Source organism: Cyprinodon variegatus, unplaced genomic scaffold (genome assembly GCF_000732505.1).
Source record: "Cyprinodon variegatus isolate N-32 unplaced genomic scaffold, C_variegatus-1.0 Scaffold765, whole genome shotgun sequence".
Taxonomy (NCBI): Eukaryota; Metazoa; Chordata; class Actinopteri; order Cyprinodontiformes; family Cyprinodontidae; genus Cyprinodon; species Cyprinodon variegatus.
In genome coordinates, this window is record NW_015151218.1 from 521,680 (window position 1) to 547,259 (window position 25,580).

General features: G+C 39.4%; 1 protein-coding gene across 1 annotated transcript in view; it reads right to left on the reverse strand.

Annotated features, from left to right (window-relative positions):
* Positions 1-1,141: 1,141 nt before the first annotated feature.
* The window catches only part of LOC107098275 (calcium/calmodulin-dependent protein kinase kinase 1-like), a 55,557-nt gene continuing 31,118 nt past the window's right edge, over positions 1,142-25,580 (reverse strand). Inside the window, exons 2-7 of the mRNA XM_015395853.1 lie at positions 23,980-24,381; positions 17,578-17,625; positions 13,292-13,345; positions 8,139-8,190; positions 1,309-1,442; positions 1,142-1,153 (exon numbers count right to left, since the gene is read on the reverse strand). Coding sequence (XP_015251339.1) covers positions 1,142-1,153; positions 1,309-1,442; positions 8,139-8,190; positions 13,292-13,345; positions 17,578-17,625; positions 23,980-24,309 — 630 coding nt within the window. The 5' untranslated portion in view covers positions 24,310-24,381. The remainder of the gene's footprint in view (positions 1,154-1,308; positions 1,443-8,138; positions 8,191-13,291; positions 13,346-17,577; positions 17,626-23,979; positions 24,382-25,580) is intronic.

A 25,580-nucleotide genomic window follows, 5' to 3' on the forward strand; every position in this document is an offset into this window, starting at 1 on the left:
AGGACTTCACCATTGAAATTCACCAGAGCTATAGTGAAACTGACAATGCCCACGTGCATGGCAGCTGGATGTTGGAATACATCGGGTAAAAGTGAAACAAAATTAGATATTTCACCTTTCTGATTCCTGATCCTCCACGGACGGATTTGTCGTTGGATTGCCAACTTAAAGAGGGAGGATTTTATATCAAAATTCTGGCCAGAGAAAAAAACACATATTTAGCCAACATTTGGAAGAAGAATGTTTTCAAGATGACTCGGATAATAGCGCGTTATGACAAAAACCAGATACAGCACTGGGACTTGATCAACAGCCGATACCGCACCGTGACGTCCCAAACCAGTAGGTGGCGGTAGTGTTATTTGACAAACATGGATGCCTCCATTAAAGCACATTCAAATGAAAATTACTCTTAATTAAAAACACTTATCATTTATTGAACAGTATGGAATAATTTGTTATTTAAAGTACTTTCAGAAGTTTGAATACCAAATATGACCGGGCTTTTCCTTTAATAAATGAGACGTACATGCCTAAACTTCTAGACTTATGCCAAAGTCTTAGGATCCATAATTAACCCGGTGGAGGGGGGGACATTGATTGTTACATTGATTGACTCTATTGATCTCACAATGGAGAAATTCACTTTAAGATCATTAAAATCAATCAATGTACTTACTTTCTTGTAATACGGGCTCATTTTGGAGCACTAAACCTTAAGAGGGGAAAATTTAAGATTTTAATTATGTTTTTAATTATGAAAAATACTTTATTGGACTAAATGTTTTTGTTTTATCTATGTTTAAAGGGACAATGTTTAACAAACGTTGCTTTTTATTAGCAAAAAATCAAGCACTGCTTTTATAAATACATATTGTTTGAAAGTCTAATAACTTCAAAAGTGAAAACGTTCTCTCAGAATTAGTACCCAGCATTTCATCGCCATTTTAGATCAAAGCAGCAGAATGGGGGCAAACTTCTTCCCCTTACAGATTTTACTAGTAACTAAATACATCTGGTCATCAGAGGAGGAATAGAAAGGACCATCCATACTCTTTGTCCAGTGAGAGGCAAGAGACACAAACCAGAAAGAAGTGATAACTAAGAGAAAACAAAGAATGAAACTCCCTGTTTTTACTCCTCAACACAACCCCTGGAGCAAAGGTTGAACAGGTCTGTCAAAGCACATTAGATCTAGTATAGAAAACTGAGGCCACAACAAAACTCTTTACAAACAAAACAAAGGCCATCAACAGTGGAGGAGAACATGATGCTATGAATGCTACGGTTTTCTAGAAAAATCCTTACCTCCACCAGTTTGACAATGTTGACATGGTCCAGCTTTTTCAGAATGGCAATCTCTTGGTAAACTCTTTCCAAGGGTCCTAAGACTTTAGGTTGCTCTCCTTGGGCTGCCCTGGGTCCTCTGGGAGGAGGGCGACCTGCAGAACACCACCAAATCCAGATTATACCATAATGTATCTAATCTGGATGATTTATAATTAAATACATGAGGGTTGGATATTTTGTTTAGTTTCTAGCACCTAATCAGAGGAAAGTACTGTATATACAATAGACTGGAGCTTAATAGCATTAATGATATGGCTCTGATAATAATAGAGCCTCGCCAATAATAGGCAGATTAATCAGTAACGTTCTAATGAATAATGATAAAACCAATAGAATCCCCTCTGGAACTTAATTTAGCTATCTGTAACAGACTTTCTAAAGTTGAACAATGAAGCTGGGTGTCGCTGGGATTTGAATTAAAAATGGCACTGAAAGTTAAATGTTGTATGTTTGTACTTACTGTTTCAGTGTTAAAATATATTCAGAACACATTTTTGACCTAAAAAAAAAATAATTGTCATTATTTCTACACAGGTGAAATTTCATGTTATTTTCTCTTCAAGCTAAAAATTCACATTACTATTTCAAAGTGATTACATTTTCAATACTTATTTTTCAGTTAAATTTTTCAGTGTTAAAAAAAAAAATCTGCATATAAGAAAAATTCAACCTTTCAAAACTCAAACTCAATATTTTCAGCCTCCTGAGATTCAACTGGCTCTATTTCAAAAATGGACAAAAATATGTGTTCTGAATATATTTTAACACTGACACAGTAAGTACAAAAAAACAACATTAAAATTTCAGTGGCATTTTTAATTCAAATCCCAGTGACACAAATTTACTTCCATTGAAATCCAATTAACTAAATGCGATTTCACCTAAGCCTTACAGGTCCTGTTATTGACATTTTAAAAAAATACAGTCATAAAAAAACTTTGCCTTTATAGCCTTTATAACCAAACCTTATAAAGTTGAGTAACACTGATGAATACGGATAGGAATCGAAAACCTGTTCCTGTTCAGAACCAGTTCTGTGTGTTCCAATTCCATGGCACAGTTTGGCAGCTCACTTAACGATTCTCTTAACGATTCCAGGCAGCACCAAAGCAAGACTTACGTCATGGTTTTTACACAAGCTACGCACACGGCATTCAGTAGGCAAGAACGACGTGAGCAGGAGTACGTCTAGATAAGCAAAACAAATAAAAATTACGTCCCATCGGGTAAACCGAACGACAGTTTGGATGTAAAGTGGCAATTACATCCGCAGGAGGAAATACTTCCAACGTGCACAGGTTTCTTCCTGTTAAAAGGGAGTTTTTCCTTTCCACTGTCGCTACAAGCTTTCTTAGTGTGAGGGATTGTATTTGAGTCAATGAGTCGATTCAATCAACTGGTTTTTCTTAGATAGAAAACTTGAATCAATTTGACTGTGTGATCTGGTTGAACTGCAAAGTGCCTTGAGATGACTTGAGTTTTGAATTGGCGCTATATAAATAAACTGAATCGAATTAAATTGAGAAACACCTGCACACACAACATGGCATACATTTTAACGAATGCTGTGTTTTTGATGCTTCCGGACAGAAGCTAAAGTTACGACCATGGAAGGCAACTCTGGTGGTAAGTAGCTAGTTTTATATCACTGGTAGGGTTGTCACGATACTAAACTTTTCAACTCGATACCGATACTAAGGAAAATATTCGATACTCGATACCATTTTCGATACCACAAGGATAAAAACAAAGACTCCAAAAGTCTACAGAAATATTTTCATTAATAAATAAAATACAATAAATAAACACAATAAAGGTTGTATGCTGTGCACAATATTAAGCAAGCTTGATAAAAAACTTAGAAATTTCAAATTAAGTGTTCCTTCCTTGGCTATGCTTTGCACACATAACAATGACACTAGCCAAACCGGTTAAGAAACAAAAATAATTCTCAGCAGCTGCACCTGTTACAAAAAAAATTCTGAAACTGAAAAGAGCACAGAATTATTCAATCACACAGTGCTCTGAAAGTGCATTGTCCTCTATTCTGCACTTTAGATGAATGACTGCTTAGGTGCCATTGGTGGTGGCACTGTATCGATACTTTTAAAAACCAGTATTGTATCCGGATACAACATTTCAGTATCGATACTTTTTTGAGTTTCGATACTTTTGACAACCCTAATCACTGGCTGTGCTTAATGTGGTTCCTAATAAATCATATGCCATTTCTGGAAACAAACCCATTTCCTACCTCTCTGTGGGGTTATTAAACATGCTACGAAGTTGATCCGCAGTTCACAGAGCGAGAGAAAGGTGAAGCTCGTTTATATAAATCAGGGGGAGATGAGTTTATTTCCCGACATTGTACAGTAATGCTTTTTCATTAAACGGATGCCTTCTCCATTAGATTTAGATGACTGTGACGAGATGGGTAGCCTGGTTGGCTCAGAGGCTGGCAGCTCCTGTTCACTGCCTTCTGTTTTCGCCGAGGCAGGCAGAAATAGAATGTCCCAGGCGAAGGTAGACGAATGTCACCGTGCATTTACCAAGTTCATTGTTTCACAGAATCTATAAGAGAATCGATAAGGAATTGAAACGTTTCACAGAATCGATAAGGGAATAGGAATCATGAAAATCTTATCAATTCCCAGCCCTAATGATGCATTTCGGGAACAATATTTGTAATTTTGTAATTTTTTTTTTTTGTCATTTTTGTCTCATTTGCATGTTTTGCAGCTAGAATTCCCCGTAAAGGTTTGGACTTTACGGTGAAAACCAGTTGGGTATTTGTTTGCACTTGACAGATCAGCTGCGTAGGATAAAGCATCGACGTACAGTGGGGGAAATAAGTATTTGACCCCTTGCTAATTTGGCAGGTTTGCCCACTTACAAAGAATGCAATTATCTATAATTTTAATCATTTGTACATTCTAACATTGAGCGACAGAATCCCAAAGAAAATTCCAGAAATTCACATCATATGAATTTATAAAAATTGATAACCATCTGATGAGGAAAAACAAGTATATGACCCCCTACCAAACAGCAAGTATTTTGGCTCCTACAAGCCAGTTAGTCTTTCTTTAAGACACAGCCCCAATCCCAACCAATTATCTACATCAAATACACCTGTCACCTCGTTACTTGTATAAAAGACACCTGTCAACACCCAAACAACCAGTATCCAACATCACCACCATGGGCAAGACCAAAGAGCTTTCTACGGACATCAGGGACAAGATTGTTGATCTGCACAAGGCTGGGATGGGCTACAAGAATTTTAAAGCAACTTGGAGAGAAAAGATCAACTGTCGGTGCAATTATCAGGAAATGGAAGAAGCACCACACCAGCGCCAACCTCCCTCGGTCTGGGCCTTTACACAAGATCTCGCCTAGTGGGGTGTCCCTGATCATGCGAATGCTGAGGAATCATCCAAAAACCACAAGGCTGGAACTGATGAATCAACTGAAGGCAGCTGGGACCACAGTTACAAAAGAAACGGTTGGTAACACACTACGCCGTCATGGATTGAAATCCTGCAGCGCACGCAAGGCCCCCCTGCTTAAGAGGAAACATGTACAGGCCCCCATGAAGTTCGCCATTCACCACCTGGACGGAAGGTGATGTGGTCAGATGAGACCCAAATACAACTTTTTGGCCTCAACTCAACTCATCGTGTTTGGAGGGCAAAGAACACCGAGTACAACCCAAAGAACAACATCCCCACCGTCAAGCGTGGTGGTGGCAACATCATGCTTTGGGGGTGCTTTTCAGCCAAGGGGACGGGACAACTCCATCGTATTGAGGGAAGGATGGACGGGGCCATTTATCGTGGAATTCTGGACCAACATCTCCTTCCCTCAATGAGAGAGCTGAAGATGGGTCGAGGATGGGTGTTTCAGCATGACAACAACCCTAAGCACACCGCCAAAGCAACAAAAGAGTGGCTGAAGAAGAAGCACATCAAGGTTCTGGAGTGGCCTAGCCAGTCTCCAGACATGAATCCAATTGAAAATCTTTGGAGGGAGCTTAAAAGTTGAGTTGCCAGGTGACAACCTCGGAACCTGAATGATTTGGAGACTGTCTGCAGGGAGGAGTGGGCCAACATCCCTGCCGAAATGTGCACAAACCTTGTCACCAACTATAAAAACCGTTTGATATCTGTGCTGGCCAATAATGGCTTTTCTACAAAATATTAACATGCTGTTTGTCCAGGGGGTCAAATACTTGTTTTTCCTCATCAGATGGTTATCAATTTTAATAAATTCATATGATGTGATTTTCTGGAATTTTCTTTGGGATTCTGTCTCTCACTGTTAGAATGTACATATGATTAAAATTATAGATCGTTGCATTCTTTGTAAGTGGGGCAACCTGCAAAATCCGCAAGGGGTAAAATATTTATTTCCCCCACTATTTGTTTTTCCCTCAAACTGTTGTCATAATTAGAGCTTTTATCCTCAGCCAACGTATAACCAAGATTCAGCAACAATTTATGGATTTCCATACCTGATTACTGCTGCCAGATTCTTGTAGGTTTTCCTATAAAATATCCTTCAATTTATAGAAATTTAGCAGCCAGGATGATTGCATTCAGGACTGCAGTCTCTCCATATGGGTCATGCATTCTACGCTTTGCCTTTTCTTTCTTTAATTCTGCATTTACATCTGCAGCCATTTCTTCATTTTTTTGTCTTAAAAGCTTCTGGTTTGTGTTTGTTCCACACTTTAGACCCAGTAGAGCAGAAACAATGATTTGGATGATTTATATTGTTGTAGAAGTTTTATAATCCATTTATGGCTCTTTTGTTCACCATCAATCACCCAGCTGGATCAGCTCATTAAGGTCTGAAAAACTTTCTATTAAACTTCAGACCCAGGCAGAATTGTGCAGGCTGCTTATAAATCTAAGCTAATGGATGGTTTCATAATTCTACCTTCACATTAACAGCTGCTGTAGTGCCTTGGAAAAGGAAGAACTTTAGCTTAAGTTATAACATGAAAGCCACAGTTAAGTGGATTTCAATTGGATGTAATGTGGCACAGTGGAAAAAAATGATAGAAAGACATCTTTAACAATAGCCCCCCCCCCCCAACCCCATTGTGATTCTCCAGTATAGACAATAGGTTTTTAAGCTCATTTTCTGTCCAGATGGGATTTCAATTTCCCAGCATGTGGAGGGTGGATTGATGCAGTTTGCAGCATCTTTCTGTAGGAATAACCTCCTGAAGCTGAAAAAGGGAAGCTGTTTAGACTCTTTTACAAACTGGATGGAAAGAAAAGGGGTAACTGTGGCAGAAAAATCTGTTTCAGCCTTAAAATCTTAAACAGGTACTCAGAGCTAAAATAATACATATAAAATCAAAACTTTATCTAGTTCGCAAAGAATAAGGAATTAATTCAGACAAGCAACTGAGTTAGCAAATCACCAGACAGCCATGACTCCTCATCCAGTTCTCCTCCATATTTCCTTGTAAACATACAGCAACAAAAACATGGTAATCTGGTGCCATGCCAATGGGTGGATCAACTGACAATGAAGTAAGGATGGCATCTGATTGGATGTGGCAGCAAAGAATAAGATAGACAGCTGCAGTGATCATCTGGTAACCAACTACAACTAGCAGAATTAGCAGCCATCATTTCTAAAACAGCTGGTTGTGATCAAATTAATGTTGTAAAGAGTTTTTCCATTCAGACTGAGGAGGAAATTGTCTCCGACGCTAATCTGAAGCAGTTGGAAAGCTCCATCTTTTGACAGGCATGCAGGGTTTGCTCCAGCTCAGCGTATTATAAGCCTGGTGGGCCGTCAAGCGTTACTTTCTTCATTGGGGTCATTTTCCCTAAAAGTTGAGTTATCTTTTCTATCAAGAGGATCTTTCATAACAAAAGGACTATATTTTTACAGCCTGCATAATGTAAATAAGAATTGTGCTTTTCTCACAAATGTACAAATCTTTATAAAATATAACCAAATATAGAGATGTGAAACAATCATTTAAAGACATTTAAAGAAAGCTATGTCACTCCAAAATGCTGTCAGACCTCACCACTTGTATCAGTGAAGTGGCCGGAAGTGTAAGTTTCAATCTAGTAAACAGCAGACAATAATGTGAGCTAAGTTGCCTTTTGTATCTGTGCTTCTTTCTGTATCTCTGCTTCTGTCTTCTTGAACCCCAGTCGGCCTCGGCAGATGGCCGCTCACACTGATCCTGGTGCTGATGGATGTTTCTTCCTGTTAAAAGCAAGTTTTTCTTCTCCACTGTCGCTACAAGCATGCTTAGTGATCACTTATGTGATCGTCCATGCATCTATTTTCTGTCACGCTTATCCCAAGCTGGGTCGCGAGGGGTGCTGGAGCCTATCTCCAGCTGTCTATGGGGGAGAGCCAGGGTACGCCCTGTACAGGGCGCCAGTCTATCAATGAGCAACACAAAGACAAACAGGAAAATCACCCATTCACGCACACACTCACACCTAAAGGGAATTTAAAGAGGCCAATCAACCTAACAGTCATGTTTTAGGACTGTGGGAGGAAGCCGGAGTACCTGGAGAGAACCAACGCATGCTCAGGGAGAACATGCAAACTCCATGCAGAAAGAACCTGGGCCGGGAATCACACCCAGAAGCTTCTTGCTGCAAGGCAGCATACTACCCACTGCCACATAGCAGCCTGTTTCAGATCTATTTCATTTTACTTTTTTGCCAAAAGGTTTACAGCTACCTTAGCATTTCTAAATGGAAACAATCTCATATTACATAAAGAAATGTAAAGAGACTCACGTGGGAAACCACACTGCTTCATCAACCTCTTCTTGGACAAAACCTTCATGGCCTAGGACAGAAAAAAACAGATCAGACAGCATCAGCACACACCAGGAAAGCATTTTAAATGACATCTCTGAAAAGACAGCAATGATTTGTTAAAAGTTATGCAGAAAAAAGTAGGTTTTAATGAGATTAAATTCAATTTAAAATGTGGAAGTCCTCTGATGTTTGTTTGTGCTGAAGTTCAGCTAAAATCGAAGTGCAAAGCATAAAAATTTCAGAGATATTTTTGTTATGTTGCTTTGCATGAGTCCAAAGGAGTCAGGACCACTGAAAATTTTATGCCAAACAAGACTAACAAACAGCCTTTAGTGAGTTTTTCATAAAGGCACGAAAAGCTCTGAAAATAACAGATAAGTATTGTCATATAAAAGAAAAAGCTTCAAGTATAAGGATTTGCTCAACCATTCGCTATGCGGCCGTATTGACTGTGATTTTGTGGTTTGTTAACCCATCAGAAAAGAGGAACTTGTTGCATTAGGATAAAACAAGCTGTGCTGCTGAAGTGTGGCTCAGTGGTCTCTGTGGTTGTCATGGCTATGACTGTGCAGAAAGGAGCTTTGGCTGGAAGGCGGATCCTCGCCTCTACATAGTTTCCATGGTGTGCCGCCTGCGTTCCTCAGAAAATGGACTTTTATAAATAAACAGTGTCCGTTTCGAATCTGAATCAATGTCTGCAGCCAGATGGGAAGGAAAAATGTGAAAAACCCAGCGTTTTTCAAGAGCCCATCAATCATTTAGGCCAATAAAAGCTGATGAAATATGATCTATCTGTAGCTGAACTGCAAACGAGGAGTAAGGAGGAAACGTCAAGGATGTTTTACTTCAATCAAAGCCAACAAGCAGCAGAATATGCATGAAGGGTCCAGCATGATTATCATTGTCATTGCCTCATTAAGCATAAGATGTCCTCATCAATCACGTCGACTAGATTAGGCTAGAGTAATAGAAGAAGAAAGGTACAAACCTTTGTTGAGCTAGACTGAACTAGCATTGGCTAAATGAGCTGTGGTAATTAATAAAGGCGGTTATTACAGAAGCCTCACTCTAGCATGACATTATTAATTCTGTGAAAATGAAAGTAATCAGCCATTTACACGGTGGGATTTCTGTGGAAAGGTAACTGCATTTACACTGTAGCACCAGTCTTAACTAGTGGATAAAAGCAGCTGAAAATTGAAATTTTCAACAAACTTTAGCTTTTAGAACTAGTTCAATGAGGCCTAATGGATGTGATGAATGCAAGAAAATTTCTGTTTTTGCTTCATCTGGTCATGGACCTCCGCAGATGTTCAGATTTCTTATGACCTGTTATTTTGCTGAAACATAACTTAGTATCAAAGCCTGAAACTGACTAAATCAGAAATTTACAAACATCTGAAAAATAAACATGCTGAAACATGCATTTAATTTATTCTTTTATGTTTTGCAGCTAATGAAAGGCATTATTTTATTCTACAGATGAGATTCCCTGAAGAGATGCTGGTTCATTAATGACAGCATATGTGGATCCTGGGTTCGTACCTCTAATCCTCGTTAGTTCTGCTAGATCGAGGGAACATCATAGCGTAAATATTTTGCCTGTGATAAGAACATTATTGAGGAATAACTAAAAAAGCTTCAAAAATGAAGCTGAAGACAAAAGGAGAAAAAAAAACAACAGGAAAGTTCATGCCACAGCAATCAGCAGTCTGGGGCCTCCAATTTAACCGATCTGATGTCTGATAAGGATAAGTAAAGTAATCATGTTTCAAGGATAAATCAATTTATGAAGCAAACAACGGATGAACAGCTCTGCTGGCTAATTCTTTCTTGAATGTTAATAAAGTTAATAAATCTAAAATAACAGCAGCTTCAAACCTGGACCTGGATTATTCAAAGATAATGAAGATAATTAACTGCTTCAGGAACTCAGAGGCATTTTTTCCACGAGTTGCTGTAGGTGTTGATGCTGCAGGCAGGAATGATCTTCTGTAGCGGTCTGTCTAGCACCGGATCTAAAGAAGAAGACTCTCTGCTGATGAAGACGATGCTCACTCTTTTTCCTAATCTTCTTCTCAAGCTTCCGATAAGACTGTTTATTTGCTAATCCAATTTAAGCTGGGCATTTTTTTGCCCTTTTCGGGCCAATTTTTCCAGTTGTGCGAAATTTTTTCCAGTTGAGCCGAGTTTCAGCCTCATCGTGCGTCTTGCATCGTGTAGTTCACAGAGGCGATTAGCCTCTCACGACCACCTCCCGATCAGGAATCGTAAGGTCGGGAGAAAATCAAACATGTTTGAAATTCAGTCAGCCTTCATGTTCATGGACAAATTCTGCTGTTGAATTAGAGCTACGAGGGTCTACGAGCCGATTTACCAGAACCGCAAGCACTGTGCATGTGAAGACAACGGATTTCTTCTTCTTCTTCCAGAGTGATGAGTTGGACCAGCGCCATCTGTGGGCGAGGAGTCCGACGGGTGGTTTTTAGATGGTGTAAACGTTTAGAGGGTGTAAACCTTTAAACCCTGTAATTTCATCTTACAGTTTGAGCTGTAGTTGCGTTTAACGATTGAAAATATCGTTAAACACATCTACTGGCCAGAGAAAACTTCTGGCCAGAGAAAAAAAATACGTCATATGTAGCCAATACTTCAAAGAAGAATATTTTCAAGATGACTTGGATAATAATAGACACCAAATACAGCATAGGTACTTGCTCAACAGCCGATACTGCACTCACAAACCGGTAGGTGGCAGTAGTGTTCACATTCAAGTAAAAATTACTCTCAATTATAAAAACCTATCATTTATTGAACAATATGTATTAATTAAAAAATTATTAAGTTTATATTTAAAGTACTTTCAGAAGTTTGAATTGTGAATATGACTGGTTGAACCGAGTCTGATGTTCCCATCGGAGCAGAGCTGATTGAAAACAATTTTAACTCAGGTCGCTTGCCGAGTCGTTTGAGTCGATGTGGGTCAGTCAGTGAGCTGGTTCCACTGCCGCTAAAAGGCGATTTCTTGATGGAAGTGGGAATAGTACTACTGTGACTTAATGTGTGTGCCCTTTTCCTGGTTCCTTGAACCAATAATAAAAAAAAAACTTTCCTGGACACCTGTTTCTAGAAAATCCAAACATTCACTATAACACTGTTCCTGGCTGGGACATGAGGATTTGTTGCAGCTTTTATTTTTACATGGTACTTTAGTCTTTGACATGTTGAGCTTAATGAAAAAAAATAATCTGAACACATGAGGCAGATTTTTAATATTGTCCTTTCACAAACCAAAACTTTTTAATCTGTCTTTTTCCATGCTTTCACCCTGGTTGAGATCCATTATGCCAGTTGTAATGCAACAACAATAGAGTTGAGTTTACTACCTTTTACTGCCTACTTCTTTATACCTTCAACCTTTTTAGAACCAATACAAAATGGTGGCTTCTCTTTGGGTCACAGACCTATACATTGGAGGACCAACTTGTCAGAACAGGACTAAGCCATTCACCTATACCTGAAGGTTAAAGGACACTTATTTGAGGAAAACAAACTCCATGTTCTGACCAAGAAAGAAAGAAGGTTTGAGAGAGCGGTTAAGGAAGCCATCTTTGTTAACCTGTTGGTCTCTCAACAGAGGAGGTGGTCTTATACAGGCCCTTTCACCCACCTACAAAGCACTTTTAGGAACAATACCCAGAAGATTCCGAAAAAGAAGTTTAGCTTCCCACATCTTCAAACTTGGAAAACAAAATCCAGTGGTTTGTTTTTTAACTTCGTTTTTTGGAATGACTATGACCTGGATGACTGAGAATCTTAACCAGCATACCCAGAAGATTCACCTCTCACACACCCTCACCTGACTCTCACTACAACAAGGCATATGGCCAAAACCTCACTGAAAATGGAGTTACCGACCCATCAGAACTTCCCAACGACCATTAACACCCCCAGGTGACCTCCATGGCCAATCCAGTAGAAGGGATCAGAGCCACATTTTGTTCCCCCTAATTGTTGCATACAGTGTGAGCAATACGTTCGCATAAGAGCATGGGGCCATACAATGTAAGAACGTACATCATGGGCTGTGAAATTTTAAACCGTGTGGTTTTATAGTACAGTTTGAGTTGTAGCTGAGTGTGTTGGAAAGAACTTCAACTAAATCTCCTTCATTGTAATCACTATCCATTTTATCTGACGATCTAATTATCTCTTTTTTGTACTTTTTTTAGTAATGCTATTCTTTGTTGTGTGTGTTTTTGTAGCATTGTTTTCCCTTTTTTTCATAATTTATGGAGATATTTAATAATGTAATAGTAACACAGTAAACATACCTAAAAGGGAAAATTTAAATAAGAAAATAAAAAAGAAAGACACGAGTACAATAATGTAAATATCAAAGGATCATTTTTTCTCAGTGTGTCCCAGTGTCCTAAATTCCCATGAAGCCCTAGCATTGCATGCCTGCATGCTGCTGCATGTCTAAGCAGCTCTGCAGTATGCCACTTGTTCCGCGTCGTATAATTTTTTCAATCAAGAGTCAAAGTTTATATAAGAACCCTTTTTTATCCCCTCTCCCTCGCTGCATCAAGGCTCGCAGCTCGCCCATGTCCTTACATAACTGCTTAGTCGGCAACACCTCTGTGCCTTCATGGGCATGCATTTTCATTACTGTTGGGGCTGCAAGCTTCTACTGGCTGCACTTCAAAAGTCCATCCGGAGCTGGCAGCTTAAGATGACGTGAATCATCGAGAGGCTTTCATTGTTGCTGCTGCACAGGAAGGGCTTAGATGTGTGAAGGACTCCACAGATCGCCGGGCTAGTCAAGGAAACGCATAACCTGATAGAAATGCCACAAAGAATAACCTCATATGCAGACGTTCGTTTGCTGACCTGAGGGTATCAGGTATAAAAAAACAAAAGCTAGATTTAAAGAGATGAACAAAGGATGCGCATCAAATGGCATTAGCATCCTCCTCCCTCCTATTTTAGGATTCATATGAGGTCACCTATGTCATGTAGGGAAATAAAACCCAGATTTCAAACAGGGAGAAAAAGGAAAATATCAACAGTCTGATAAACAAAGATGAAAACGTTTCCGAGCTACAGAACCACCGTTACCCACTTACATAATGTTTGTCATCATCTTCGTTGTAGGCGAGCTTGACCACTCCATAGGAACCCTGCAACACAACAAAAGCCCAGATCAGATCCAGACCAACATGAGGAGAACATGCATTAGTCACTTAGACTCTACATGTTATTGAAGCTCATGAATAAAACCGGTCAGAGACTGTAAACATCTCTAAAGCATCACTTCCCAGAACAGACGGTAGCGCCAGACTGCCAGCATGTTAGCAGGCAGCCTTGCTCCTGTTCAGAAACATTTTCATTCTTTGGCAGCACAGAATGAGCTTGTCCCACACACGCATCATTTCCCAGGATGTGTTCTCAGTCTTTTTCTGACATGTTTCCTTCCTACAGAGGTGCAAAGAAGTCACAAACCTGGAATCACAGCTGCCTAAATTTTCTTCATTTAATGACAAGGAAAGCTATATGATCTTTTTTTTCTATTCAATTCAGACTTTTCTGAGTTCCAATATGTTTGTTTGCATTGGCAAGTTGTTATCAAAAGATTTTATGGGACATGCTGACAGCACATGTCAGAGATTTCCCTGTAAAAGAAAATGAATGATTCGAATTGTATGAAAAATGTGTAATTATTTTTAGGAGTGAATAAAAGCAGCGAGGGAGATGCTTATAAAATCATTGTTACGAACAGCTAAATAATAAGTAAGTGGAGGAGCTGATGGCTAAAAACAGAATTTAACAAATGGTTTATAGTAGGTTATTTTAGGTTATCCTTTGTGATTATGCTTTGTTAGTAAGTAAGGGACATAAATCATAAAAGACGGTTGTTTTTAATTAAGGACATAGACCAAAAGAATACATAGTTTGACACTTTGGTGTATTAGGCTTCTTATTAGGCTGCTCAGTGGCTCCAGAAACTGTACTTACTGTAACTATAACTTACTATAAATAAGTTATTTGCCAATAAAACGGCTTCGGCAGTCCCTAAACAGTGGCAGTAATCGTAAGCCTAGTGACAGCTGCCAGTACTACGGCGGGTCAGCCCGACCGGCCACCGCAAGTGTCACCACGCTGCCACAAACTGAGCTCAGCCTTGCTGCACAAGCATGTTGATGTTTGTCAATGCCCTGGATTCATTTTTTTGTGTAACGCAGCTGTACATAGTTTAACCAACAGTGGTCCCTCTCTTTTCTTACGACAATTTGTTCTCATTCTTTTCTTTTTCTTCTTCTTGATGTAAACTGAAGATGTTACCTTTGTTGGTTGTAAGGCAAGATACTTGTAAGATAAAGTGTTCCTCCTCCGATTCGGAGCTGCAAGCGAGCAAAGTGGTTAGTAGAATAAATTCTAGAGTTTTATTTTAGTTGTAATCCACTGATTGTGTGGATGTAAATTCATTGTTTTGTAGTTCTACGGTGGTCTATGGTGCATCCTGTTGCTAGCTGTGCTAGTTGCTGAAAGGCATCAATGAAGAAACCATCTGAAGTTAGTGACTCTAATTCACAGGTCCTGTCGCTACTTTCTCTTCTGTGTGCCGACAAACCCACTTCAAGCTTGTTATCGCCACCTACAGGGCTGAAGTGAGAAAACAGGTGTCTGACTGTTAAAGGGGTCATAGAATGCAAAACCCAGTTTACATTGTTATAGATGAATAACGATATTACAGTGGGTGAAATGGACGTACAGCGAAGTTCAAACCCAATCAACATCTTCTTTCTATGCAAATCTCACAATTCTAAACTTCCAGCATAAAACGGGAAATTCAAACGAAGCCTCGGGCTGAAGCCAACTCATTTGGTTCTGGCCTGTACTTTTGTCACGTCCCAAAATTGACTTACATTCACATACAGACTGTGAAGTAATTTTCACAGTCTTCCCAAGGATCTGAAGACTCAACAGGCATGGATTATTTACATCTATCAGCAGCTCCTTGCAAGGTTTGATGCTCAGCTGTTCATTTGCTCTAAGCATTTTACCGAAGAAAGCTTTAAAAATCTTGGGACGGTTCAAAGCAGAATTTGATAAACTTCTTTTACTGAAACGAGGGGCTTTTCCAACCGTAAAAAATCCCGGACGATTTTGAAATTCCCCCGGACATTTTTTTAGGTATGAAAAGTAGAACATGTCTGGGAAAAAGAGGACGTCTGGTCACCTTACCATATCAACAATTTGATGTTTCAGTGAGTCAGTGCTTGTTGCTATGATGCATCTTTGCTCAGCAGCTTCGCTCATTGTAAACCAACCAATCAGCGCACAGCTCATCTAAATATTCATGAGCATACCATTAACAGGAAGAAAACCTGTCGTTTACCTGTAGGGCTTTTAACCAGGCTTGCATTAAGGTTCATAGAACAGCAAATATGCCATTTTCAGCCCAACAAATATTACACATCCTATACAGAGACCTTAAGTACCAGCATCAAATACCCTATAGAATCATTCTATGACCCCTTTAAATTTAATGTGACCAACACTAATGGCCTCTGCAAACAACACTGGGGGTAAATTATAGTAATGTTTATGAAGAAATAAACATTCATGTAATAAAATTAATTGAGAAGTTCAGAATATTTCATAGAGACAAAACTATTTAGCTAACATGTACACCTTTATCCTCTTAAAGGAATAAGAATCAAGAGTCGATGGGAAATGCAATTGAAACAAGAAATCTGAATGGAAAGAGAAATCTTAATCAAAAGAGAAATCTGAATCAAAAGAGAAATCTGAATCGAAACGAGGAATCTGAATTTAAATGAGGAATCTGAATCGAAAGAGAAATCTGAATCAAAAGAGAAATCTGAATCGAAACAAGGAATATAAATCAAAATGAGGAATCTGAATTAAAAAAGAAATCTGAATCAAATGAGGAATCTGAATTGAAACGAAAAATGTGAATCGAAATGAGGATTCTAAAACGAAAAGAGGAATTTAAATCAAAATGAGGAATCTGAATCACCAGATTTGACCAGATTTCTATACATTCTGCTAAAGATGCCAATATCAACCTCTTAACATCCACCTCATTTTGGGTAATCCTCACCTATTTAGCATACCCAAATGGAAAAGCAAATAACTTAGAAACTGTAAGCCCAAATTACACATGCAATACATTATTTGAAAGCTAACACTCTCTAGTTTCCTAATATATAAATAAAATTGGGTGACTAGAACAGAGACCAACCTGCATTAGTTCAAACATGATTCAAAGTTGTTGTTTTTTTTATTCTCGGAAATGATAGGTCTTTTTTGAACAGCAGTAATAAAGACATTCGTGAGAAAAGGCAGGTTTTATTGTGTTATATTTGTTCTACATCATGTCAACCACACATGCAGAACATTTCAGACCTCTAGCTATAACAGTTCCAGAGCTGTGGGCTATGGAACGTTTGGAGTCAGCTTGGAGCTGCACGCAATGGCTCCACCTGCTGGTAAATATTTTACCGGTGGAATTTTATGAATTTTGAATTATTACCCCCACTTAAGGTAATTAAGAGGTTAAGGAGACTTTTCTGCAATTTACTGATAGTATAACAGAATGCAGCTTTTAGGCATGGACGTGTGTATTTCTCTTCTTTCTCCACCAGCAGCTTGGTGGGATCATTTTTACAGCCCTCACAGTTGCAAAGCTATGAAGCTCCTGAAAACATTTTTTTTTACTAAATAAGTAGTCAATGGTTATAATGAATAACTCAGCCTTATGTTAATCTGATGGTGGTGTGTTATGGTCACAGTCTTCCCACAAGACCAGCCTGACCTTCAATATACAGAGGATCAAAACAGGCCACTTCTCTTAAAGCCAGTGATGGAGCTATTAGGTTACTTTGAGAAGCAAGCCAAACAACGAGTTTTTCACCTCAAAAAAAACAAATTACAGCTTCCTCGGTGAACCCAAGTGGAACCGTCCAAGATCCTTCAGAGATCATCAACACATGTTAAGAATGTCATCTAATCACAGGGTGTGAAGTAGTTGGTTAAGAGGGCCTTTGCCTTACATTTAGTGCCTTTGCCTTACATTTTCTCAGGTGTTTCTCATGATTTAACACCAACAAAAACTGAGTTAAACTTTGAACACATTTTTGATTAAAAACTCTATGGTTAATAAATGAGTACTGACCATGTTGTTACTGTCCCCGACTCATGGAACCTGGCTCTATATGCATGTTAAAAGGTTTGCCATCAACAATATCACATGGTTGGAGTACTTTACATGCATTTTAAAGCAGATTTAAAAGCTCATTATTTGTAAAGCTTTTTTTTTTTTTTTTTTTACTGTTTGACATTTCTAGAATAGAAAAGACAAGAAAAGGAAAAAAAAAAAACTCACCTTTCCAATTTCACTCTTCAGTTTATACTGGTTCAGCTGGATACAATCCTGGGAGGAAGAGGAGCACAAGACAAAGAGTTAATTACCAGCATCAGCCACCTTCATCCTCATCAGAGACATCTCAACCAAATTAGAAGCATGTTCTGAGGTGAAGCGAAGAAAATGTTGATCCTGGGCGAGTGACTTTTCAACGTGACCTGAAAGTCATTTCTTTCTCAAATGTAGGTAACGATGCCGGTTGTAGCTTGTTTACCATCTGCAAATCCATTAGAGTGCCACTGTTTGGATGGCTGATTTGCAGTTCCATAGCAACCAACTCCCCCAGCATGGAGTCAGCCAGGGCTGCGGCAAAGCAGAGCTGACCACAGCGGGACTCAAGAGGAGGAGGAGGAGAGACTCAAGGTGAGGATCTGTTGGTGGGAGGGCATTGCATGAAGAGGTTGGTGCAGAGCGTTCATGGACTGCTCGTTAATGAGAAGAGAGTGAGCGGGGATTTCTGACTGAAGAAGAAAGAGACTTTACTGTGGGGAGAAAGGATTAAAAGCTGCTCTCTGGTTAAAGCTGCTGGTGGTGAAGGCTTCTGAGGCACAGCAGCGCCTCAGGCCAGAGCCTGGAACGTGTTTATAGGATGGAGAGATAGAAGCAGGGCAGCTGGACTTCAAATGATTCAGAGGAGGAGACACCAATCAGAGCATTTCTAGAAAAAATTATGAGTCATTAGTGTTTGTGCTGAGAATGTAATAATTGAGGAAAACTGTTGCATTGATTAGTTGTGCTGGGATGGACGAGCTAAAGAATGGGGGGAGTAAATGGGAATAATGGAAAGACAGGAGGTTTTATGGAAACCGTGGTTCTATAGATGCCGCGCTGCAGCTGATGCTCTGTTAGGGGTAATAGACAATGGCAGTAAGCCTTAAGTAAGTCTCACGCTTTTAATGCTTTTTACACAAAAGTCAAACTCGAAAACTTAATGTGATGCAGGAATCCCAACAGGGATTTTTTGCTCTATATCTTTAACGGACGCATGATTCATCAGCTTTCAGTTTTTTTTTTTTCTTTACCAAATTACAGCTGAAAAAACCACTTCATCAGGATTCTTTGTTTTAAAGCAACAAGAAGCAATGTGTAGAGGTGAAAAGAAAAGGAAACCTGTTGGCAAACTGTGGCTCATTGGCCTAAATTCAAAGGGATTATTAAATCAAATGTACTGTTTTAAAAACAACATAAAGTCGAACTTCCCCTTTAAGGCTTTCTGAATCAATACATTGCAGAACAACTTGCTGAAACATTATAGACTGTGTGGTTCTTAGGACAGCTCTCCATTTCCTAATGATGGATTGCATGGTGCTCTTCAAGGTGTCGAAAGCTTGAACTACTGTTTCAATAAAGCAACTCTGCTTTAAATGGCTGCAATACCACCTTCCTGACCTATATGCTCTTTTCCTCATTCCCCATGATGCCATTTGTTCACTAATGTTCTCTGACAAACCTCTCAGGTCTTCAAAGAACAGCTGGATTTCTACTAACCGGCAGCTGCTGTAAGGTTCTGCGCGATCAAAGGACGGCAGGCTTTCATTAATCTCAAATATAATCGATACCTTTCCTCATCACATCTTTGTGATTAATTTCTTTGTCTCCATCATCCGTTAAAAACAACAAAAACAATAACTATCTTACTCTGTCATTGTTCCCTAAGTTAATCTTGGAGAGCGATTTTTTTTATTGACGGCTCTGGTGATTTTTCTCTGCTGAAGACAGCTAAGCAATATTGATTCTATCAAGCATGCTTTATTCCTTTTTTTTTTTCATGCACACAAATACAGAGAACCCCTCACTACCCTTGAATCTGCAAAAAAATTAAAATAAAGTGGATAAAGTTTTGTAGCATTCGGCATTTAAATTCATACACATAAAAACACGTAGAGAATAAACCGGAGTATACAGACCATTATAATGAATTAACTGCATTTGTTTTCCACACATCTGGGAAAGCAGAATACAGTGAATTTATTGTGAATTCACAATCAATGTGGTGAAGTAAATATAAGGTTATAAATAAGTCAATTAATAATAAATGTAGAAGCCCTGAAGGATTTTTATTTATTGTACTTTTCTAGGACTGTGTAGAAATTAAGCCAAATGTTAATCGAATAGTAAGGAAAGATGAATCAATTTCTGAAAAAAATAATAATCTTAAATGACGCTAAATTAAAACAGCAGTAATTCATAGGAATCATCAGTTGAATATAAAATCACAAATATGACCAATTTATACTATGGACTGGTCTCTTCAGGGCTGCACCACATTGCTTTTCGCCCGACATGTTATCTTTAAATCCATTTAAAGCTTAAAAAGTCTTCATGTAAATATTATGGTAGGCATGGAAATAATTCAAAATTATGGTAAAGCAAATTAGACAATAAATATTTGCAGGAAATACAGATTAATACGTTTCAAGTCATTTTAATGACCTACACAGAGCAGTAATTAGGAAAGTCACATAACATATGGAGCTGGATGCTGCACTACTCTGGTATTGCATATAGGGCATATAGGCGGTGGGCCTTGCTCATTGCCCCCAGCTCACTCATCACATGTTGGAGTTCACCACAGTGAAAGAGAGGGTTGCTCCGTACGCCTTAGGGACAGGTCTCTCACTGTCTTGGCTGACACGTGTCTGCAGCATCGCGTGGTGTTCTGGGGACAGATCCCCTGGATTGGCAGACAAGGGTGGTGGTCCCTCTCTTTAAATGGGGATCGGAGGGTATGCTCCAATTACAGAAGAATCAGACTCCTCAGCCTCCCCGGTAAAGTCTACTCCATGGTGCTGGAGTCCTCTCCAGCACCATGGAGTAGACTATCATGCTGATAGTCAAACCTCAGGTCCAGGAGCAACAATGCAGTTTTCTTCCTGCTCGTGGCACATTATACCAGCTCTATACCCTTCTTTGGGTGATCGAGGGTTCCTAGGAGTTCGCGCAACTAGTCCACATGTGGTTTGTGGATCTGGAGAAGGTGTTCAACTGTGTCCCTCATGGTGCCCCATGGGGGGTGCTCCAGGAGTATAGGGAGACATTCTGATAAGGGATGTCCATGCACTGTATGACAGCAGCAGAAGCTTGGTTCCCATTGCCGGCAGTAAATCAGACATGTTCCCATTCCATGTTGGTCTCTACAAGGGCTGTGTTTTGTTACTGATTCTGTTCATTACATTTATGGTCAAAATTTCTAGGCGCAGCCACGGATTGGAGGGTGTCTGGTTTGGGAACCTCAGGATATTATCTCTGCTGTTCGCAGATGATGTTGTCTTGTTGGCCTTATCAATCCGGGACCTTCAGAGTGTACTGGGCAGTTTGCAGCCCAGTGTGAAGAGGATGATCAGCAGGATCAGAGTTTCCTTTGCAGGGTCGCTGGGCGCACCATTCGGGGTTGGGTGAGGAGCTCAGTTACCCAGAAGGAGCTCGAAGTAGAGTCTTTGCTCCTCCCCGTCGAAAGCGGACAGCTGAGGTGGACGTCTATTCTGGATACCTCCTGGTCGCCTCCCTTAGGAGGTGTTCCAGGCATTTCCTATTGGGAGGAGGCATTGTGGAAGGCCCAGGACACGCTGGAGGGACTATGTCTCTGAGCTGGCCTGGTGTCACCTTGGGGTCCCCCAAAATTTATATTTTCAAGAAAATATAAAATGCTGTGAAGAGATACTGACGCAGTCAGTCAGAGCTGTTCAAGAGAAACCCACAGCATAGAGACTGAATAATCCATTTTCCCTTTTATTATTTAAAATATGAAGACCGTTCAGAATGACATGCTGTGGGTTTAAACTGTTAAAATAAACATTTCCTGGACAGTTACTGCAAAAGATGGACCGTCAGAGCAGCTGAACCCTGTGCATTAGTTTGTGTTTTTGGTGCAGCACTGTATGCATAAACCCGTCTCGCCCGGAATGAGTTGAAATACATGGTGACTTTCTTAAAGACATTTAGTAAACAGTAGATTATTCATCTTCATGGCTCTACGACTGTATTTCTGCTTTTGCTGTGAGAATGTCATGGAGGACCTAAGTGGCTCAAAGTTCTTATTCTGTTTCCTGTCTGTCCTTTTGCTCCCATAGCCGCAGCCCCATTCAACACATTACAGGTTCCTGCAGCATAGGAATAATCTCCCAATTCCTCTGGATTATCTTAATCCAAACTTTAATCCACTCCACATCAGAGTTATTGTGTTTGAATTTGAACTCTAGTTCCCTCTGCTGCAGAATAGGATTTGTGCACCATGTTTACATCGCAAAGTAAAAAAAAAAGAACAGCAGCAAACGTCACAGGAAAGGAGTTGGTCTTTTCTTACATGCCACTATGCGGGATATCCAAAAGCATAAAATTTATTCTTCTGATTTTAGAGAAACAAGTAAATCCCTTTGAGCATCTCTCACAATAAATTAAAGCTCCAACCACAACACTACTGTTAACATATATTCCTCCAAGGTTTCAAGCAGAAAAAACCTGCAATTGTGCAAACAGGAAGTGTTTTCACCTCCCTTTGAAAAGTGTCATCTTCAAAAAAGCAGTGGGAGAATTAAAATGTATGTGAGATAAGGAAATGACAGGCCCATCTCCGATTTTATATATATATATATATATATATATATATATATATATATATATATATATATATATATATATATATATATATATATATGTTTTATCACAGTGATGATGGCATGAATGCTGCATAGTTGTCCGTGATGGCGTCACCAGGTGTGGGTCTGCCCAGACAAACTAAAAGACTATGTGGTGCCTGCCCTCTGCACATGCAAATGAGGGTAAGATAGTTTGATATTTATATATATCTATGTGTTAAAATTAGATGCAAGCCATATATTTTCAGTATTTCAATTACTTATAGAAATGTTAGACCATAATACCATTAGTATCGTTTAATGTTTCAGTCTTTCTTTTTCAATAAATTTGCAAAGAATTTTACATTTCTGTTCTTTTTTTGTCAAGATGGGGTGCTGAGTGTACATGAATGAGAAATAAAATTAACCTTATTGATTAAACCAATGGCTGCAATAAAACAGTGAAAAATTTAAAGGGGTATGAATAATACCTTCTGTACATGACCCTGTACCAAATTGTTTGATGCAGGAAATGTTTACTTGGTGGTTTATTGCTTAGTTAAGTGTTTGCAACCACCAGACAAATTTAAATGATGGACCCATAATCCTTCAACTTGCTTGGTGTTGTGCAATGACCATCCTGTCATTGCATAGTCTGCACCCTGTCACGTCATTTGGTCTTTTTCTTTCATTTTTCTGTTTCGTCATACATGAAGGTTGATTTAAAGCAGGAACTTGCACAAAATTTTGGAGCTGCCTAATATTACAAATAAACAAACAGCTAAATAATTTCTCTGTAACAACCAAACCAAGTAAGTATCTGCCAACTCCTGTTCATTTTCATCTTTGTTATTACAGGGGTTACCGGTCAGATGATATATTATTTATTAATGCAATTATTATTCAGGCATCTGACCAAAAGAAGGAGTGAAATTAAAGGAGGAGCTTCTTCAGTTAAATACTGTGTTTAAACTCTCCTCTCCTTTGTGTTGCTGTTGTCGGCACCTAGTGACCTGTTTATTTGACTTTGACTTCTTGTTGGAAATCTAGAGGATGTGTAGATGCAGGTCTTGTTACAAAAAAGGAAAAAAATCTCAGTTTTAAAAATCCCCCAGTTATCTGTGGCAGATGGTTAAACTTAAAACTTTTTCCTCTCCACTTTCACCACATGCATGGGTGGATGTCAGTTTGAAGGATTGTTCCCAAGTGAATAACAGCTGCCATGTCCTCGTCCAAGAGGAATAAAATCTGCAGGACTTTGACTTTGTTCAATCTGTTGGGAAAGAAAAACTTGACGCCACTAGCTTATGGTCCTTAAGGGCTAATCACCAGGGATCATCTAAGGCTTGTTTTTGATAGAATTTTTTCGTTCTTGTCATGCTGCATCCAGCTGGCACCAAGGACCAGCGGATGGGTCTTTGGAGCAGGAAGGTGAGATAACATATAGGAACTCATCCAGCAGATCATTATGCTGCAAAGCAATGAGCTTCTGTAATGGATTCATCCATTTCATAAAATAAGTGTTAAAACTCTACTGTCAATTGTGATTAAAACACATTCAGAGCCGTTTAACAAAGAAATCAGTGAGTAGCTCTAAAGCAACTCCAGTGTGGTGGTTTGTCATTTCCATTCTAGTAAGAGGGAATGGTCCAGGTTGAGTACTGAATAGAAAGGGATCATGAAAGTGACTTTGAAGATTTTAGGCCTACATTACTCTCATTTTTTAAGCAGAGCTGCAAAAAAGGTATTTTCATGTTTTCAAGAAGAAAGTGAAACATTATGAACCCACCTGAGAGTCTGATATGGACACCCGTTTGGACTCCACTGTGGGTCTGCGAGCACCACGAGGGGAAATGTGCGGGTAAGCACCCTCTGGGCCCGCTGACTGATAGGTGCCCCTCTCCTGAAGGGACAGCTTCCTCGCAGACAGGTGGGGTCGCTGCACCTGAACCTTCTTGCTCTGACTCCCATCCTGCTGGGCCTTGCCGTTCTTTATGCCATTGGCAGATGATCCTTCAGTGTCTGTTGTTTTCATGGCGGCCATGATGTCTGTGAGACTACCAGATTGCTTGGAGGACTCAGAGTCCAGCCTCTGGCCGGGGTCACTACTCATTGCCATGGCACCCGGTGAAGGGGGGAAGCAACCACCAGCATCAATGTGACCTGGGCAGGCCCGCGGCCCTCAGATGACCTGGAGGAAATAAAGGAAGGAGAGATAAGAAACCGGCAAACTCGGCTTCCAAGAACAAAACCAAACTTTTTCTTCGGAACCATCCAAGCTGTTTTCAAAAGTAGAATTCATTAAAGCACATTCCAGTTCATGCAACATGATCAGCCAATTGAGCTCTTTTAGTTTTGCCATCATCACCTCTGAATTCACCTACAATTTTGGAGAGGTGCAGCAGAGTGTATGCTGAAGGGGTGCGGGCATATCTGCGTTAACTTCGACACACACGCAAACGACCTGGTTTGTGAGTATAAACCAGTCTTAATCCGGACCCAACCTGATTTAAAACATTTATAAATTACCGAATGTTGTTCGACGACAGTCTCTAACTTCACTTGCACTGCTTCTCCTGTTAATACGGTAAAGTCCTCCAGAGCATCCAGCACCAGGCTGCACGTGATACAAATTAGCCAAATTTGTATCACGTAACACTTTAGATTTTAAAATGGACACGTTTTCTGTGTTTTTTTTTTAAATCCTTTTATTTAAAAATTCAGTGCATAACATGGATGCATAAAAACCTCATTTTATTTCAGTGTTAAATTCTGTGCAGTAGTTCTGAAGTAATAGATTATAATTGAAAATGTCTCCGGACCTTTACTAGTTGTTGATTTTCTTTATTCGGATCCTGCTGATTTTTAATTGGTTACCCCTGGTCTAACATATACAATCCAAATAAAATGCATTTTTTTCTGGAAAAGTTAAAGGGGTGTAAATACTTTTGCATGTCCTAAATTGTTTCATCAATGTTATTCCTTTAGAAAGGCTCTGCGGAGGTTGTTGCAGATTGACTGAGACAGACACTACTGAAGGTTAACAAGTAAAGCTGATCAGAGGTTGGAGTTTAATTAAGCCGTCTGTCGTCTCCAAGTGCATGTGTGTGGCCTGGTGGCTAATGTTTCCAACATGTGCTCATTAATTCAGATAAATGTCAGAAATAATAAAAGCAAGCCCTTTCATTGGAAAGCTAATTATACGTTATGTTTTTTGTCGTGACTGGGTGAATTCCTGCGAAATGTACAATGGCTGACCAACACGAAGAGCATAAACAGCAAAGTTATCAGATTTGGACTGATTTATAACAATTATATTCAACTCTATATATAAACATTTGTCAGGGCTGTTTTATCTTTTCATTTATAGAATAAAAAAGTGAAGTCCTT